The 20,813-nt window shown below is 42.4% G+C and overlaps 1 protein-coding gene across 1 annotated transcript in view; it reads right to left on the bottom strand.

Moving 5' to 3' along the window:
- Window positions 1-20,813, bottom strand: part of LOC146577964 (protein NLRC3-like) — a 47,212-nt gene that overhangs the window by 6,427 nt on the left and 19,972 nt on the right. Inside the window, exons 3-7 of the mRNA XM_085268520.1 lie at window positions 17,454-19,248; window positions 15,470-15,643; window positions 15,056-15,229; window positions 14,687-14,860; window positions 26-199 (exon numbers count right to left, since the gene is read on the bottom strand). Of these exons, the coding sequence (XP_085124646.1) occupies window positions 26-199; window positions 14,687-14,860; window positions 15,056-15,229; window positions 15,470-15,643; window positions 17,454-19,248 (2,491 nt within the window). The remainder of the gene's footprint in view (window positions 1-25; window positions 200-14,686; window positions 14,861-15,055; window positions 15,230-15,469; window positions 15,644-17,453; window positions 19,249-20,813) is intronic.

The following is a 20,813-nucleotide window of genomic DNA, read 5'->3' as shown; positions in this document are numbered from 1 at the left end:
CCTCTATTAGACATTCTCTCCATACCTGAGAGTGTCCAGTCTCCAGCCTGGATCCTTCAGTCCAGCCGACAGCAGCTTAATCCCTGAGTCACCTGGATGATTGTAGCGCAGGTCCAGCTCTCTCAGATGGGAGGGGTTGGAGCTCAGAGCTGAGGCCAGAGAAGTACAGCCTTCCTCTGTGATCAGACAGCCTGACAGACTGCAGACACACAAAACAACAATCCATCTGTCAACAATCATTTTCTCTTTGTCACAATAACATCTATCAATTTACATCCATTCAATGTAACTGTATGTATAAGTGACAATTCCCAACAGACGCCAGCAGTCATCTTAAGTTGTTTAGCAGTATAAGGTAACAGCCTACAATATAGAGCGAAAGCCCCAACCATCAGACAATCCACTGTGAGCAGCACTTGGTGATGGTGGGAAGGAAGAACTCCCTTTGACACAAAGATCCTCCCAGTGAAAACAGGCTCCAGGAGAAGCATCTACCATGACTGGTTGCAGGGTGAGGGGAAAGAGAAGAGATGAGCTCAGAGAGACAAGAACAAAATACAAACTAGGGAGAGAGGAGACAAAAGTTAAGGAGATGCAGTAGTGACATATAAAAGCACCAGGAGTGAAAAGAGGGGAGTGGAGAAGAAGAGCAGAAGCATCATGGGAAGTCCACCAACATCCTGAGCCTATAGCTGTCATGGTCCTGGGCCATGTGGGCCCAGTATTCTTAGTTTTCATGTATTTTTGTATTTTGTTCTTTATTTAGGCCATGCTTCCTGGGTTGATCTGTTACGTTGTTCCTTATGTGTTTTCCCTTCGTGACTCTTACCCCCTGTGTGCCCCTCTGTGTATTTATGAGCCCTCGTCTCTCTTTGTGCTTTATTCTATGTTTTCCCCAGCCCGTTATGTCTGCGTTCTCCCCGTGCTCTCTCTCCTCCTGTTTGAACCTCTGTGTACTTCCTGCTTTACTTTGCCCATCTCCCATCAGTGTTACGTTCACTCCTGCCGTGTCTTGTTATGATTATCAGTGTCACCTGTGTTCCCCGTGTGCATCCACTTCCCCTGATCATCCCTCATGTGTATTTAGTCTCTGTGTTTCGTACAGTCTGTGTCGCGTCGTCTGTGTTCCCACCCTCAGTGCTATTTATGACACTATGTTTGCACTGAAGCACCGCAGCAATTTCCTAATGTTGTAAACCTGCTCAACATTTGGCAATAAAACCCTTTCTGATTCTGATTCTGAAAAAATACAAGAAAAGAAGGTCGTCGCTTCCCTGAGCAAAGACCACAACATCACTGTTTCACCAGCTGATAAGGGAAGATGCACCGTGGTCCTAAACACTACAGATTACCATACAAAGATCACTACTCTCCTCAGTGACAACAATACCTACGAAGCCTTAAAGCGAGATCCCACAAGCAGCTACAAAAAGAAAGTTATAGCTTTCCTTCAAGACTTTGAAAAGGACAAAATCATTGACCGCCTTACATATCACCGCCTTTACCCAGGGGATGCCATACCCTGCATCTACGGACTTCCTAAAATCCACAAGGAAGCTGTCCCACTCAGACCCATAGTCAGCAGCATAAACTCAGCCACGTATAACATTGCAAAACACCTTGCTACCATCCTTGCTCCTCTCGTGGGGAACACCCCACACCACATCAAGAACTCCACCGACTTCACCGACAAGGTCCAGAAACTTACCCTGGATCCAGATGAAACCATGGTGTCCTTTGATGTAGTCTCTCTCTTCACTTGCATACCCACCACGGAGGCCGTGGAGACCGTCAGAAAACGACTACAAGAAGACAGCTCCTTGGAAGACAGGATCAACTTCACACCCGATCAGATCTGCACACTGTTAGACCTCTGCCTCACCACTACATATTTCAAATACAACGAAGGCTTTTACAGACAAAAACATGGCTGTGCCATGGGCTCCCCCGTGTCACCTATTGTAGCCAACCTTTACATGGAGGAAGTGGAAAGGAAGGCTCTTGGCTCTTTCAAAGGAAGAGTACCCAGCCACTGGTACAGATATGTGGACGACACCTGGGTCAAAATCAAGACACAAGAAGTGGAATCCTTCACTGCGCACATTAACGCTGTGGATAAAAACATCAAGTTCACCAGGGAAGACACAAAGGACAACTGTTTGCCTTTCCTGGACTGCGCTGTGCACATTGAAGAGAACGGCAACCTCAACATCGAAGTTTACCGGAAGCCCACACACACGGACCAGTACCTCCTCTTTGACTCCCATCACCCTCTGGAACACAAACTTGGAGTAATTAGGACCCTACACCACCGGGCAGAACATGTTCCCTCTAAGCCTGAAGGGAAAAAGAAGGAACACACACATGTAAAGGAAGCACTCAAAACGTGCGGCTATCGTAAATGGGTGTTCTTAAAGTCAGCAAAGAGGCACAGAAAAGAAGACCAGACACCAGCGAGGGAGGATAAGAAGGACAGACGCAACAACATTGTCATCCCCTATGTAGCCGGTGTGTCAGAGAAACTCAGGAGAGTTTTCTCCAAGCATGACATGCATTTCAGACCCAGCAACACGCTCAGACAGAAACTGGTTCACCCGAAAGACAAAACGCCAAAACACAGACTTTTTTCTTTTTTTTTTTCTTCTTTTTTTCTTTTTTTTTTCAAGGTTGGCAAGTATGGCCACAAAACCTCACTTTTTTGCCACATGTATCCAAACCACGTCTCAGCTGTTTGTGGAGGTAAAATACGTCCGCACAATTACGCTCAGCCATTGTCGTGAGTGCGCACGCCAAGGGGCTGCGAGACATTTATACAGCCGTATTTCGCACATGACTATGAAAGGCGGAAGAGGAAGTAGTTCCTTTGAATGTAGACAATCCGAATGTTATCGTTTCTTTCCACTGTGTTCCTGTTAATGATAAACTACAAATTTACTCTAAATTACTAAAATATCGATATTTTAATGTGAGAATCGATTCTAGAACATAAATGATTGGTATCGGAGGAATCGATATTTCAGGATCGATCCGCACATCACTATTAAATACAAGAAGAGACACACATACTCAAACATGCACGTATATCTAAGGACTTACATATGTCTGCAGATGCTGTTCAGTCATGGTAACACACACACAGTCAGTAGCACACTGTGCTGCACAGTGGCTGTAATTACTTCACACATACACACATTTCCCAAGTGATACCTGACACACACAGCTGCCTGCAGCTCAAACATGTTCGTACATGTCATTCCAACATGCTTGACAAGTTTGTGTTAAGGTTCAAATATTGAGGAAGGAGAGTATAAACAACCATTGGTCCAGAAGCTCTTGGTCAAACAATTGATTTTTAATGAATACACATGTGGGAAGAACACTCTGTACGCAGACAGCAAGTGGTCTTCAACTTAATCAAAGCATAACAGATATTTTATACCGTCAGGGCTTGATCTACTGACGCCCCTTCATGCGTCACAGATACATTTTATACATACGTCAAATCAACACCACAAAGACCTTTTAACACAGTTTTTAAAAGAGCATCGTCTCCCATCTTCATAACAGGTGCATCCTGTGACTGCCGGATGCTCGCTTGTCATCTTGACACCTCAGCAGCAGTTCTGCGACAAACTGCTTTTTGCAACCCCAGTAAAACATAATTAAACTTTCCCCTATAAATGATTCTCTAACTGTGTGTGTGTGTGTCTGTGTGCTAACCACAATTGCACCCTGTTTCACCTCGGGGACTAGCTCCTGACCTCTAACCAGACAGAGAGACAGAAACCACTCTCGTATATGTAATAATCGAACTGAAACTATGGATATATCATCTACTTAAAATAAATGTTTCAACCAAGAACCTCTACTAAAACCTTAATACAAGAATATGAACATATAAAAGATATTAAAAATAACCTGATATAAGTGTTTTGTAAGCATGTACGCAGTTTTAACCTTCTATAGCTCCAAGTCACTTGCACAATAGATTGTCCGAACATCGCGCCGAACAAAGCTTCCAACCTCCAATTAATTGACCGAGCTCCAACTCTTTAATAAGCACAGATATGCATTGTGTATAAAATAGTCATAACTGCACCTGAAATACAAGGTTAACATAATAACTGTATGCATAACATCTTAAGGCCTTCTTAAAGCTATCTGTTACATTGTTAAAGCCTCGTCTTAGCCTGCTGCTCAAAATAACTTCCTGCTTTCACTTCTGCAATTTCTCTGCAAGCCTGTTTCCTGTCCTGTTACTTTCTGAAAGACACACACACTGTTCAACCTCTAAACGCAATATAAACTCCAGATTATATTATTAATGCAATGGTAATGATAATAATTATTTAGCAATAGCAGTAAAATAATTTCCCTACTCCACATTTGGTATCAAGTTTTGGGTGGCTTGCGACCTAAAATCCAAGTACATTTGCAATGTCTTCCCATATCTTGGCAAGGACCCCAATCGTCCCACCCAAAACTTGATCCCAAACTTGTCAGGTTTACTTGCAATATACTGCAGGAAACTGCACCGAGTCTTTGATGGGAAAAGCTGTTCATCAACGGTGATATGTAGACCAGGGTTGTAGCACGTGATGCAGTTGGTGACCAATGATCCCCACACACTGGAAATTGCAGCGAACTTATCAGTCTTTGCTCGATTTGCTCCATTGTGGCATCAATCAGACCACTGGTATAATGTTGAAATGTACTCACTCACTTTTTATTATTATTTGTAAATATGTGTACAAATGGTTGGTTTTTTGTACTGTTTTTATCAATAAATCTCAGCAACAAAGGAAATACACCCATGTGTGTTGATTTCTCCCTAAGATGGCAAACTGAAACACTCCAAGTTGGTGACTTTTGGAGATTTATTTCCCTGGATGATTGAGAATGCATCAAGATGAAACACAAAAGGAAGTTCACAGCTTTTAGCAGCTCCCCCACCCCCTCATCCACACACCCCCACTCCCCTCCCTCCAGAATTCCCAGGTAACAACCCAATATACATATGAATGACTAGCCAATTTAGCTTCCACTTGGCTGAAGCTAAAGCTTAGCTAAAAGCCTACCAGCCATTTGGCTGCTCTCCGGGTTTTAAAGGTAGAAAGGTAGAAGCCTGGGACTCCTAGTGTTAAATGCAAAGAAGACACATTTTGTATATTTAAGAACCACAGTTAAATTAACACAGTTGACCACATGGTAAATGGCTTTACTGAAGTTTATTTTGTTATTTCATCTGTCTTCTGTGAAATGCATGTAATTTCTCTGAATGGTTAATGGAATGTTCTTCATTTTTGTGTTGAAAGGTTTTTTACCTGCTGCTACCTACCTATCTACCTGGTCAAAATAAAGTTGAGTGAAATTCAAAGTCTAGTCTTTTTCAAGTGTGGGCACCTCACAGTCAGAGAACACTTGACACATACATTACATATTTAAAATACAAAATATAAGTATCTATATTCAGTTACTGTTAGAGTTAAATTGTTAAATGTTTGTCATTTTTATGTTTACCATTTGTACAGTGTTTTAACTCTGATGAAAGAAATTCCACTGTCCTTCCCCCCAGATTCTCGAGGTTCTGGTGGGGGGGTGAAATGTTTTATTGCAGATACATCTTATCTGGAAGATCTGCTTCTTTTGATGTAAGCTTCCTGGGTTTACGACCCTTTGGTCAGCAGGAGGTCTGACACACACACACACACACACACACACACACACACACACACACACACACACACACACATTCTCACATAACACACACACACATTCTTACAAAAGTTCACAGAACAAAGCCACGCCCATGTGGGCGTGGCTTTGTTCTGACGTGTTTTGTGTGAATTGTGTCTCAATAAAAGGTAGCAGGAGGAGGTCAGATCTGGGGGTCATTCTCGTGGTGGACACAGACGAGGCCTCCCTTGCTCAAATAATCGATCGATCGACTGTGTTGTTTTCTTCATGATGAATAAGTCTCTAGAATTAGCGGGGCTTGTGGAAACACAGACCCAACAGTTACTGTTTAAAAAGGTGGTATTCAGAATACAGTTACTTTGTTGAAATAAATGGATTACACAGTGATCTTTTCCTGTTTCATATGTTAGGCTATGTCCTCTCTATTTTTGGTTATTTTATTTTTAGATACCACACACACACAGACACACACACACAGACACACACACACAGACACACACACACACACACCCGCTCCATGTTCTTCCTGGTTCTTCCTGCTCTGTTTTCCAGTATGTGATAGAAATATGCCAGCATTAGACAGCATCACTTTCTCTGGGACCTAATCCCTGCCTCGCTGAAAGCTGTTTATATAATTACCCATTCTCTCTAAAAGATGGGATGAGGGAGCCCTGTGCCTCTGTGCATGAAAAAGTCTGCATGCGTGTGACAGAGTGAATGAGAGACAGGCGGGTAACTTGGCTTAAACAGATGAGTTAAGTATATGGTGTTATTGAGGAAAACATCTTATTTTACTGTCACTATATATCATTCATAAAGCACTGTTATTATTTCATTATTACTTCATTAGTCCGCATCAGCTTATCATCAATATTATCATGTATCACTTATCATTTAGTAAATCTGCTACAATAGAATTCTAGATACAATACTCTATCAGTTAGTAAAGCACCAGTTTAGCTGGGGGTCCAGTCAGGCCGCAGTAAAGTCATATGAGGACACTCAACTTTGGTTGGCCTGAACTCACAATATCACAAAACTGCACACTTAGATACACACTTGGTTATGTTCCCAGAATACAGAGGAGTATAAACATCTTGAACATGTTGTTGTTCTTAGCCATAGAAGGACATAGAAGGGTGAACTGACTGATACTTATCATGTGATTTGACGTCATCATTGCAATAAAAACCTTGTGAAGAGACTGTTCTGGGGAGATCGGCTCGTAAAGGCTTGTGATGCTCATCTTCCCCATATGTACATATGTATAATAAAATATATATGTATGTGGTGGCGCTGTCACTTGGTGTTCGCTCGCTCTGTGGTAGAGTATCACTTCCTGTTCCTGTTCAAACACAGTGGTGTTTCTGAGTAGCTTATTTGCTTAGCAATTTAATTAACAACTTTTAAATACATTCTTCTTTCATAGTATAATCTTCACGTGCTTCATCCGAAGCACACTTTCTGTGTACTCACTACCTAATTTATAGCCAAAGTATTCACTCACTGTCTCTGTACTGTCTCGCTAGCTTAGCTTAGCTCGTAGCCGACTCATTAGCACCATGGCTACGTCACCTGTCCCTCCTGCACTTTCTTGCTCATTGTGTCAGATGTTTAGTTACTCCTCGGCCTCCTTTAGCAGTAATGATATCTGTAACAAATGTAGCATATTTGCAGCTCTGGAGGCCAGGATTACTGAATTGGAGACTCGGCTTCGCACCCTTCATTCACCCGTAGCTAGCCAGGCCCCTGTAGCTGGTGCAGCCGAAGATAGCGTAGGCCCCGCTAGCTGTTCCCCGGCAGGTCCCAAGCAGCTGGGGAAAGAGGGCGGCTGGGTCACGGTGAGGAGGAAGCATAGTCCTAAACAGAAGCCCCAGGTACACCACCAACCCGTTCATGTGTCTAACCGTTTTTCCCCACTCGGCGACACACCCGCCGGGGGTCAAACTCTGGTAATTGGCGATTCTGTTCTCAGACATGTGAAGCTAGAGACACCGGCAACCATAGTCAATTGTCTTCCAGGGGCCAGAGCAGGCGACATTGAAGGAAATTTAAAACTGCTGGCTAAGGGTAAACGTAAATTCAGTAAAATCATAATTCACGTCGGCAGTAATGACACCCGGTTACGCCAATTGGAGGTCACTAAAATCAATATTGAATCGGTGTGCAACTTTGCCAAAACAATGTCGGACTCTGTAGTTTTCTCTGGTCCCCTCCCCAATCAGACCAGGAGTGACATGTTTAGCCGCATGTTCTCCTTAAATTGCTGGCTGTCTGAGTGGTGTCCCAGAAACGATGTGGGCTTCATAGATAATTGGCAAACCTTCTGGAGGAAACCTGGTCTTGTTAGGAGAGACGACATCCATCCCACTTTGGATGGAGCAGCTCTCATTTCTAGAAATATGGACAAATTTATTAAACCCCCCAAAATATGACTATCCAGAGTTGGGACCAGGAAGCAGAGTTGCAGTCTTACACGCTTCTCTGCAGCTTCTCTCCTCCTGCTACCCCCCCAAAAACCCATCTCCATAGAGACTGTGTCAGCTTCCAAAAAGACAAAAAACAAACTAAAAACCAGCAACAAACAACTTAAACATAAACAATTACAAAGAAAGAACAATACAGTATCCACATCTGAACCAAAGAGTAAAACAGTGAAATGTGGATTATTAAATATTAGGTCTCTCTCCTCCAAGTCTCTGTTAGTACATGACTTAATAATTGATCAACAAATTGATTTACTCTGCCTTACAGAAACCTGGTTGCAGCAGGATGATTATGTTAGTTTAAATGAATCAACACCCCCGAGCCATTCTAACTACCAGAAATCTCGAAGCACAGGCCGAGGGGGCGGTGTGGCAGCAATTTTTCACACCAGCCTATTAATTAATGAAAGACCAAGACAGACTTTTAATTCATTTGAAAGCCTGATGCTTAACATTGTCCACCCCAGCTGTGAAACTCAGAAACCAGTCTTACTTGCTATCATCTATCGTCCACCTGGGCCTTACACAGAGTTTCTGTCTGATTTCTCAGACTTTATATCTAATTTAGTTCTGAGCTCAGATAAAATAATTATTGTGGGTGATTTTAACATCCATGTAGATGCTAAAAATGACAGCCTCAACATGGCATTTAATCTGTTATTAGACTCAATTGGTTTCTCTCAAAATGTAAAAGAACCCACCCACCACTTTAATCACACTCTAGATCTTGTTTTAACATATGGCATAGAAACTGAACATTTAACAGTGTTTCCTGAAAACCCTCTCCTGTCTGATCATTTCCTGATAACATTTACTTTTACAATAATTGATTACACAGCGGTGAAGAGTAGACTTTATCAAAGTAGATGTCTTTCTGAAAGCGCTGTAACTAAGTTTAAGAATATAATCCACCCACTGTTATCATCTTCAATGCCCTGTACCAACACAGAGCAGAGCAGCTATCTGAACGCTACCCCAACAGAGGTCGATTATCTTGTTAATAATTTCACCTCCTCACTACGTACGACTCTGGATACTGTAGCTCCAGTGAAAACTAAGGTCTCTAATCAGAAGTACCTGACTCCGTGGTATAATTCTCAAACACGTAGCCTAAAGCAGATGACTCGTAATCTGGAGAGGAAATGGCGTGTCACAAATCTAGAGGATCATCATTTAGCCTGGAGAAATAGTTTGCTGCTTTATAAGAAAGCCCTCCACAAAGCCAGAACATCTTACTATTCATCACTGATTGAAGAAAATAAGAACAACCCCAGGTTTCTCTTCAGCACTGTAGCCAGGCTGACAAACAGTCAGAGCTCTGTTGAGCCAACCATCCCTTTAACACTAACTAGTAATGACTTCATGAACTTCTTCACAAATAAAATTTTTATCATTAGAGAAAAAATTACCAATAATCATCCCACAGATGTAATATTATCTACAGCTACTCTTAGTACCATTGATATTAAGTTAGACTCTTTTTCTCCAATTGATCTTTCTGAGTTAACTTCAATAATTACTTCCTCCAAACCATCAACATGTCTTTTAGACCCCATTCCTACAAAACTGCTCAAAGAAGTCCTGCCATTAATTAATTCTTCGATCTTAAATATGATCAACCTATCTCTAATAATCGGCTATGTACCACAGGCCTTCAAGCTGGCTGTAGTTAAACCTTTACTCAAAAAGCATCTCTAGACCCAGCAGTCTTAGCTAATTATAGGCCAATCTCCAACCTTCCTTTCATATCAAAAATCCTTGAAAGAGTAGTTGTCAAACAGCTAACAGATCATCTGCAGAGGAATGGTTTATTTGAAGAGTTTCAGTCAGGTTTCAGAGCTCAGCACAGCACAGAAACAGCTTTAGTGAAGGTTACAAATGATCTTCTTATGGCCTCTGACAGTGGACTCATCTCTGTGCTTGTCCTGCTAGACCTCAGTGCAGCGTTCGATACTGTTGACCATAATATCCTATTAGAGCGATTAGAACATGCTGTAGGTATTACAGGTACTGCGCTGCAGTGGTTTGTATCCTATCTATCTAATAGACTCCAATTCGTGCATGTAAATGGAGAGTCCTCTTCACACACTGAGGTTAATTATGGAGTTCCACAGGGTTCAGTGCTAGGACCAATTCTGTTTATATTATACATGCTTCCCTTAGGCAGTATCATTAGAAGACATAGCATACATTTTCACTGCTATGCAGATGACACCCAGCTCTATCTGTCCATGAAGCCAGATAACACACACCAATTAGTTAAACTGCAGGAATGTCTTAAAGACATAAAGACCTGGATGGCCGCTAACTTTCTGCTTCTTAATTCAGATAAAACTGAGGTTATTGTACTCGGCCCTGAAAATCTTAGAAATATGGTATCTAATCAGATTCTTACTCTGGATGGCATTACCTTGGCCTCCAGTAACGCGGTGAGGAACCTTGGAGTCATTTTTGACCAGGACATGTCCTTCAACGCACATATTAAACAAATATGTAAGACTGCTTTCTTCCATTTGCGCAACATCTCTAAAATTAGAAATATCCTGTCTCAGAGTGACGCTGAAAAACTAGTTCATGCATTTATTACTTCCAGGCTGGACGACTGTAATTCATTATTATCAGGATGTCCAAAAAACTCGCTGAAAAGCCTTCAGCTAATCCAAAATGCTGCAGCAAGAGTCCTGACAGGGACTAGAAAGAGAGAGCATATTCCTCCTGTTTTGGCTTCCCTTCATTGGCTTCCTGTTAAATCCAGAATTGAATTCAAAATCCTGCTCCTCACATACAAGGTCTTAAATAATCAGGCCCCATCTCATCTTAATGACCTTGTAGTACCATATCACCCTATTAGAGCGATCCGCTCTCGCTCTGCAGGCCTACTTGTTGTTCCTAGAGTATTTAAAAGTAGAATGGGAGGCAGAGCCTTCAGTTTTCAGGCCCCTCTTCTGTGGAACCAGCTTCCAGTTTGGATTCGGGAGACAGACACTATCTCTACTTTTAAGATTAGGCTTAAAACTTTCCTTTTTGCTAAAGCATATAGTTAGGGCTGGACCAGGTGACCCTGGATCCTCCCTTAGTTATGCTGCAATAGATGTAGGCTGCCGGGGGATTCCCATGATGCATTGAGTTTTTCCTTTCCAGTCACCTTTCTCACTCACTATGTGTTAACAGACCTCTCTGCATTGAATCATATCTGTTATTAACCTCTGTCTCTCTTCCACAGCATGTCTTTATCCTGTCTTCCTTCTCTCACCCCAACCGGTCGCAGCAGATGGCCCCGCCCCTCTCTGAGCCTGGTTCTGCCGGAGGTTTCTTCCTGTTAAAAGGGAGTTTTTCCTTCCCACTGTCGCCAAAGTGCTTGCTCATAGGGGGTCATATGATTGTTGGGTTTTTCTCTGTATCTATGAAGCGCCTTGAGGCGACTTTTGTTGTGATTTGGCGCTATATAAATAAAATTGAATTGAATTGAATTGAATTGAAAATCACTATTTTGACATCTACTGAGAGACCATGCAGTCGTTTGTCTCTTCCTCAAATTCGAACCATGACAATGGAATCAAACAAAAAGACAATCAGCACTGGGACCAAAGTTAATGGTATTTTGTACCACTGGGTATCTAAATTTAGTAATTCCACGCCAAAGCCCACTGATCAATGACCATGAGTACCATTCACAGAGAGTTGGGGAATTGCTGCTTTAACAGCACTGTAAGATGGCGAAGGATGTACCAAAAAGTCAAAGGAGCTTGCAAAGAAAAGCGTCTGGACTTCTTTAAGTTACTTGAAGACGTTTCACCTCTCATCCGAGAAGCTTCTTCAGTTCTAAGGTCAAAAGGTGGGGAGTCCCAGATTTGAACCTAGTGGGAGTATCCCCCCACAGAGGGACAAAAGGACCCCCTGATGATCCTCTAATTGCCTGAGCCAAGGTGTGAAACTGGGTGTGGGTCCCAATCAGCCAGGGAGAGGAGGTGAAAGGTGAAACGTCTTCAAGCAACTTAAAGAAGTCCATACGCTTTTCTTTGCAAGCTCCTTTGACTACGATGACCTGGATGACTGAGAACCTTCACAGACAGATGTACCAAAAAGGTGTTTGACTTTACTGAGAAGGCTTGCAGTTTCTGTGGCTGTGATCAGCTCCACTAGCGGGATTTGTCTCGGCGTGACAGCAAAATTCAACCCTTTAGCAAGGATGTTTTTCTCTGTTTGGGTGAACTGTCTGTCAGACAAATTCTTCACCCACTTGTTCACATCCTCGGTATCACATCCTTCTCTCTTCTAGCCACTGAGGACACTCTCCGTATTTTGCGGTGGTTTCCGACGTACAAGAAGTAAGTCAAACTTCCTTTGTTGCCTGGTCTTAGACTTCTTGTGCTGTGCTAGACGAGCCTCCTCAGTAAAGTCAAACACCTTTTTGGTACATCTTTCGCCATCTTACAATGCTGTGATTGCAGCCATTCCCCAACTCTGAATGGTGCTGATGGCCATTGATCAGTGGGCTTTGATCAGTGGGTTTTGGTCAGTGGTTGTTGATCAATGGTAATGAGAATTTGCATAATTAAGATTAAGGAACTGACCTCCCAGCCCATTGTTTCTGCAGTGAGCTGGTTTCAGTCATTATGCAAATGTACTGTTTATAAGATTGAAACCTGCAGTCAGCTGAGACTGAAGAAGTCACTTGGATGAGTGATGAAAAGTGGCCACTTGTTTGTCAAAGGCAATAAATAAAAGAACCCAGCTTTTAAAGAGGAAGTAACCATTGGTACCATGTCCAGAGGCTCTAACAGGACCAATACCCTATGAAGGTGCTGGGAATGGAGAAAAAGCACTGTCACAATGCAAGTGACATATCCCACTGTCATTGAGACGGGTTAGAGCAGTGGTGTCAAACTCCAGGCCTCGAGGGCCAGTATCCTGCAGGTTTTGGATCCCAACCTGTGTCAACACACCTGATTCAAATGATTAGTTCATTACCAGGCCTCTGGAGAACTTCAAGACATGTGGAAGAGGTAATTTGTCGATTTAAATCAGCTGTGTTGGATCAAGGACACATCTAAAACCTGCAGGACACCGGCCCTCAAGGCCTGGAGTTTGACACCCCTGGGTTAGAAGGACAGCCACATGAAGAGCCACAGAGGTAAAAGCGGCAAAGAGCAGACCCAGACTTCCCTTGTCCCATTGGCAGTTATCAACAGGGTTGTCTGCCTCACCAGTCCTGGGCTAGTGTGGAGGGACCGAGTGGACTTAAAGAAAAGCTGCTCATGCTTCTTCAGGGCAAGAGAGGCTGGGCAGGAATCACCTTTAGTGTGATGTTGCTAGCTCATCACTGCAGAAAAAACTTTCTCATAGATGCATTTTCAATGTTTATAATGTAGTAGGGAAAAAAAGGTCATGTATCTATTAGGGTTAAATTGTTAAATGTTTGTCATTTTTATGTTTACCATTTATCCATTGTTTTAACTCTGTGAAAGGAATTCTTTCTTTCCTCCCATCCCCAGATTCTTGAGGTTCTGGTGGGGGGCTGTAATGTTTTATTGCTGTAATTGTTTTATTGAAGATCTGTTTCTTTTGATGTAAGCTTCCTGGGGTTATGACCCTTTGGTCAGCAGGAGGTCTAACACACACACACACGCGCACACACACACACATTCTCACATAACACACACACACACATTCTCACATAACACACACACACACACACACACACACACACACACACACACACACACACACATTCTCACATAACACACATTTACATACAGTGCCTTGTCTACGTAACCAAAGGGGGGTTGCAAGGGGAGGTGCTTTGTAAACTATTGTTTGAAGATTGTCAATAAAAGGCAGCGAGAGGAGGCCACCATTGGGGTCATTATCGTGTGGGACATAGATGAGAGGCCTCCCTTGCGCAAGTAATGGATCAATCGACTGTCTTGTTTTCTTCATGATGAATAAGTCTCTAGAATTAGCGGGGCTTGTGGAAACACAGACCCAACAGTATCGTTACAGCTAATGTATGAAACATTGAGTGAAAGGAAGATTATACATTTAACGTGAATATTTGATTTGTGAAGTAATGAGTATAAATATACACTGCCCTGTGATGGACTGGTAGGCTGTTCAAGGTATACCTGAACTCCAACTTTATAACATCACGGAGCTCTTGTTGCTGCTGTAGATAAGTGGTTAGAAAAATGGGTGCCTGAATGGATGGATGCTGTGAATTATAATAAAGACTTGAATACATCAAAGTGCAGTAATCAAAGCAATGTGGAACATGTTTTGAGCTCAAGAGGTTGTGAAGGGTGAAGGCACCAATTGTCCCAGTGGTAATTGCAGCACTCAGGCAGAGACCCCTAAACTGGGTGTGTGGCTCCAGCAGGTTCCTGATAATTCCATTTGTGAGGATAATATGAAGTGACAGTTCAGCTGAAAGTTCTATTAATAAGTCAATCAATAATATAATTCACATTTTAAATGATCATATGTGGAAAAGTTTGAATCCTAACCTGAGAGTTTCCACTGCACTCTGTGAACTCTTTAGTCCAGCAGACAGAAGCTTCACTCCTGAATCCTGCAGGTCAGAGTTACTCAGGTCCAGCTCTCTCAGACTAGAGGACTGGGAGCTGAGAACTGAGGACAAAGCTTCACAGCTTGTCTCTGAGAGATTACAACCAGTCAGTCTAAAAAAACAAAAGACAAACTATAAAACAAATACTCATGTAAAGTTTGTTATTATATTACTACATTACATGTGGCATCTTTTTTTATTTTTAAAGGAAACCTTAATATTCTAAGACACAACATCATATGGATGAACATGGACAAAATCTTTAATTGGTTCGTTTTAAATAAAATAAAATGACATTTGATCTGACCTCAGAGCATTCAGTTTACAGTTTAAACTTTGTACTCCAGCAGACAGAAGCTTTACTCCTGTATCCTGCAGGTTTTTGATGGTCAGGTCCAGCTCTGTCAGACTAGAGGACCCAGAGCTGAGAACTGAGGACAGAGCTTTACAATTGTCCTCTGAGAGTTCACAGATGTTGAGTCTGAAAATAAAAACATTAAGAAAGACTGCTGTTAAAGTGTAATCAAGGTGTAATAACTAATCCTGTTTGTTTTGTGCTGAGTAGGTTAGTAAAACTTCACTTTAACATAGAAATGAATAAAAATTGTACAAAACAACAATAAATGGTAAAGTTTACCTTTACTGGCTAAATTTTCTCACTTGATAAAAACAAAAAACAAACATATAAACAAACAAAAGAGAATACAAATTCTGATCTGACCTCAGGATATTCAGTTTGGCGTGTGGACTCTCCACTGCAGCAGACAGAAGCTTTACAGCTGAATCATTGAGGCTGTTGGTACTCAGGTCCAGCTCTCTCAGACTACAGGACTGGGAGCTGATGACTGACAACAAATCTTTACAGCTTTTCTCTGAGAGGTTACAGCTGCTCAGCCTGCAAAAAACAACAAGAACGAGAACAACAAAACAATATCTATTATCAAATATAATCACTTTATATGATGAACCTAGGTAATCAAATGAGCACAAATGAGTACACTACAATGCAAAATTAAATTAAAAAAATGTTCAAGAGAAAAGAAGAAAAAGATTTCATTTTAAACACAATTATACCATCCATCCATTCGCTTCCGCTTATCCTTTTCAGGGTCGCGGGGGGCGCTGGGGCCTAGCCCAGCTGTCATAGGGCGAAAGGCAGGGTACACCCTGGACAGGTCGCCAGTCTGTCGCAGGGCCAACACACAGGGACAGACAACCATTCACACTCACATTCATACCTAGTGGCAATTTGGATTATCCAATTAACCTATCCCCACAAGCTGCATGTCTTTGGACGGTGGGAGGAAGCCGGAGGACCCGGAGAGAACCCACGCAAACACGGGGAGAACATGCAAACTCCACACAGAAAGACCCCGGCCTGATGGTGGAATTGAACTCAGGACCTTCTTGCTGTGCGGCAACAGTGCTAACCACCGTGCCACCGTGCTGCCTCACAATTATACCAGTGTATCTAAATGGAAACCAGAGAAGAGCGGGTAGATTTAGTGACACTAGTTCAGTGTCTGCTGGCTCAGGCCTGTGAGTACTACAGTACTACAGTTACTACAGTACTAAACTTACTACAGTACTGTTGGTCACTTTATTAATTCTAATATCTGTGATTACAGTAAATGTGGTTGTAAATAATTGCTCACATGATGGACTTGGTGCAGACTCTTGTTTTTTTTTTTTTTTGTCAAAAACAAGCTGCCTTTTAAAGTCCTGCCCTCCCTAAATACCAACGTGTTTTCGATTGGACAATTTCAGTTACTGACAAGAAACAGGACATTGACGGCAATTTTAATTATGATGCCCAAGGTTTTTCCTCTATACTGGATATAATCAGGACAGCCATAGCAGAGAATTATATAAAAAAATGAGTGTGTACTTAAGGTGAGACAGAAACCAGAACTTGGATTATAAACATCAAGAAAAGATACAATCTTGTAACTGGTGGCAGATTTCTTTTCTCGTGCATTAATCACATATTTTAATCATATCTCTTTAGTTTAGCAAGATGACTCCTGACACCAGTTGTATGCATGTAGAATGTTTTCACAATTGGGCCTTAGGTTTTATTGCATCTTCACAGACGGTCCACTTGAGACTTGAAGATCTCCAGACATCCTGCTCTTAATGAGGTGATGGGTGGTCGTAACTTTTGTTAGAGTAGGAGGGGGTAAAGAATGAGCTGGACTGAAGGTATAGAGATTTATGATATGCTATGGAATGTTCTTTGTTTAAGAGTGTTTGGCAGATATAAAATATTTCAAGGTGGTGTGCCTCCTCAGAAAAATGTTTGGTGTTTGATCTGAACGTTCTCTCCACTGCAGTGTTTTTCATCTTTCTTTCTTTTAATAAACCTCACTTCAAAAGACACGCTTAGCTGGTAGTTGCAGTTTTATTTAAGAGTTTCCACAACATAACTGAGGTATATGCTTTATAAAAAAAGAACTAAGTGAGCAAGCTGAGGATAATGAACCCGTAAGAGGGGCTGAAGGATCAGAGCCCATAGTCTTATAGGCTGGATTGTCCTTTGATAAGAGCTACAGACAAAAATTTCTCAGAAATGCTGACGGGTCCGGCTGGACTGAAACATTAAAGGTATCATAGTTGACCAAGTGAGTGATGATCATTTAATTCCCTATTTTTATGTATTTTTAAGTGTTCTCTGAACTGATCATGCCTGATTTAATATTACTTACAGAGCCTTGTTGGAGGCTTTGACCACTGGCAGCAGCCTCAGAAGAGCCTCCTCCGAAGCAGAGTATTTCTTCAGGTCAAACACATCCAGATCTTTTTCTGATGACAGTAAGATGAAGACCAGAGCTGACCACTGAGCAGGAGACAGTTTTTCTGTGGAGAGACTTCCTGATTTCAGGGACTGTTGGATCTCCTCTACTAGAGAACGATCATTCAGTTCATTCAGACAGTGGAACAGATTGATGCTTTTCTCTGCAGACAGATTCTCACTGAGCTTCTTCTTGATGTACTGGACTGTTTCCTGATTGGTCTGTGAGCTGCTTCCTGTCTTTGTCAGCAGACCTTGTAGAAAATTGTGATTGCTGTTTAGTGAAAGACCTAGAAGGAAGCGGAGGAACAAGTCCAGGTGTCCATTTGGACTCTGTAAGGCTTTGTTCACAGCACTCTGGTAGAAGTGTTTCTCTGCAGGTTCTCTTGCTTCAGAGTTCTTGGAGATTGTTTGTTGTTCTTCTACCAGATTAACTCCAGAGTTGATGAAGGTCAGATGGGCATGAAGAGCAGCCAGAAACTCCTGAACACTCAGATGGATGAAGCAGAACACCTTGTCCTGGTTCAGTCCTCTCTCCTCTTTAAAGATCTGTGTGAACACTCCTGAGTACACTGAGGCTGCTCTGATATCGATGCCACACTCTGTCAGGTCTGATTTATAGAAGATCAGGTTTCCTTTCTGCAGCTGATCAAAAGCCAGTTTTCCCAGAGACTCAATCATCTTCCTGCTCTCTGGACTCCAGTGTGGATCTGTCTCATCTCCTCCATCATACTTTATCTTCTTTCTTTTGGCCTGAACCACCAGGAAGTGGATGTACATCTCAGTCAGGGTCGTTGGCAGCTGTCCTCCCTCTCTGGTTTTCAGCACATCCTCCAGAACTGTAGCAGTGATCCAGCAGAAGACTGGGATGTGACACATGATGTGGAGGCTTCGTGATGTCTTGATGTGGGCGATGATGCTGCTGGCCTGCTCCTCATCTCTGAATCTCTTCCTGAAGTACTCCTCCTTCTGTGGGTCAGTGAACCCTCTGACCTCTGTCACCATGCCAACACAGTCAGGAGGGATCTCATTGGCTACTGCAGGTCGTGTGGTTATCCAGAGGCAAGCAGAGGGAAGCAGTTTCCCCCTGATGAGGTTTATCAGCAGCACATCCACTGAGGTGGACTTTCTAGGGTCAGTTAGGATTGTAGTTTTGTGGAAGTCCAGAGGAAGTCGACACTCATCCAGACCATCAAAGATGAACACAACCTGGACGTCTTCAAAGCTGCAGATTCCTGCTTCTTTGGTTTCAGTAAAGAAGTGATGAACAAGTTCCACCAAGCTGAACTTTTCCTCTTTCAGCACATTCAGCTCTCTGAAAGTGAATGGAAATATGAACTGGATGTCCTGGTTGGCTTTGTCTTCAGCCCAGTCCAGGGTGAACTTCTGTGTTAAGACTGTTTTCCCAATGCCAGCCACTCCCATTGTCAGCACTGTTCTGATTGGTTCTTCTCTTCCAGGTGAGGCTTTAAAGATGTCTTCTTGTCTGATTGTTGTTTCTGGTCTGTCTGGTTTCCTGGAGGCTGTTTCAATCTGTCTGACCTCATGTTCATTATTGACCTCTGCAGTCCCTCCCTCTGTGATGTAGAGCTCTGTGTAGATCTGATTCAGAAGGGTTGGGTTTCCTGCTTTAGCAATCCCCTCAAACACACACTGGAACTTCTTCTTCAGTTCTAACTTGAAGTTAATCTGACACTTCTCAAGAGCCTCTGAAATAATAAACAAAAGCGGTTAACATGTCAGTATCAATGCCTGGGCAGAAACAGTCAAAACATTACCTGACCAAAAGGGTCCCTACATAGAAGCTACAGATAAAGTGTATCCACAGCCTTTCACTTATTTCACATTTTGTCATGCATTCTTTCAAAATGTGGTAAATTCACTTCTCAGGTCAATTTTTAAAAAAATAAAATACCACATAATGACAATGTAAGACACGCATGCTTGGAATTCTTGTTAATGTATTAAAAACTAATAAAATGTTGCCATACATAATAATTCATAGTCTCGCCGCAATTCTTTGTGGAAGTACATCTGGCAGCAATTACAGCTGCAAGTCTTTTTGATTATAATGCTTAAAGCTTGGTAAACCTAATTTTACGCAGTTTCTTTCATTTTTCTTTGCAGAACTGGTGTCAACTGGGTCGGTGTCACACCCTTGAAACACCCGTAGCTAGTCAGGCCCCTGTAGTTAGGGAACAAGGTACCATAGGGCCCACTTGCTCTCCCTCAGCGGAATGTGCCGAGCAGCCAGGTAAACAGGCTGGCTGGCTGGGTGACGGTGAGGAGGAAGCATAGTCCTAAACAGAAGCCCCAGGTACACCACCAACCTGTTCATGTGTCTAACCGTTTTTCCCCACTCGGCGACACACCCGCCGGGGGTCAAACTCTGGTAATTGGTGATTCTGTTCTCAGACATGTGAAGCTAGAGACACCTGCAACCATAGTCAGTTGTCTTCCAGGGGCCAGGGCAGGCGACATTGAAGGAAATTTAAAACTGCTGGCTAAGGGTAAACGTAAATTCAGTAAAATCATAATTCACGTCGGCAGTAATGACACCCGGTTACGCCAATCGGAGGTCACTAAAATCAATATTGAATCGGTGTGCAACTTTGCCAAAACAATGTCGGACTCTGTAGTTTTCTCTGGTCCCCTCCCCAATCAGACCAGGAGCGACATGTTTAGCCGCATGTTCTCCTTAAATTGCTGGCTGTCTGAGTGGTGTCCCAGAAACGATGTGGGCTTCATAGATAATTGGCAAACCTTCTGGAGGAAACCTGGTCTTGTTAAGAGAGACGGCATCCATCCCACTTTGGATGGAGCAGCTCTCATTTCTAGAAATATGGACAAATTTATTAAACCCCCCAAAATATGACTATCCAGAGTTGGGACCAGGAAGCAGAGCTGCAGTCTTACACGCCTCTCTGCAGCTTCTCTCCTCCTGCTACCCCCCCAAAAACCCATCTCCATAGAGACTGTGTGAGCTCCCAAACAGACAAAAAACAAACTAAAAACCAGAAACAAACAACTTAAACATAAACAATCACAAAGAAAGAACAATACAGTATCCACATCTGAACCAAAGAGTAAAACAGTGAAATGTGGATTATTAAATATTAGGTCTCTCTCCTCCAAGTCTGTGTTAGTACATGACTTAATAATTGATCAACAAATTGATTTACTCTGCCTTACAGAAACCTGGTTGCAGCAGGATGATTATGTTAGTTTAAATGAATCAACACCCCCGAGTCATTCTAACTACCAGACATGACTT

The sequence above is a fragment of the Mchenga conophoros genome, linkage group LG3 (assembly GCF_057382185.1).
Source record: "Mchenga conophoros isolate Kocher_MC1m ecotype Shallow Benthic linkage group LG3, M_conophoros_male_GT1.1, whole genome shotgun sequence".
NCBI classification, from domain to species: domain Eukaryota; kingdom Metazoa; phylum Chordata; class Actinopteri; order Cichliformes; family Cichlidae; genus Mchenga; species Mchenga conophoros.
Note: the sequence above shows the minus strand (reverse complement) of the source record. Positions and strands in the feature narration are given on the sequence as shown.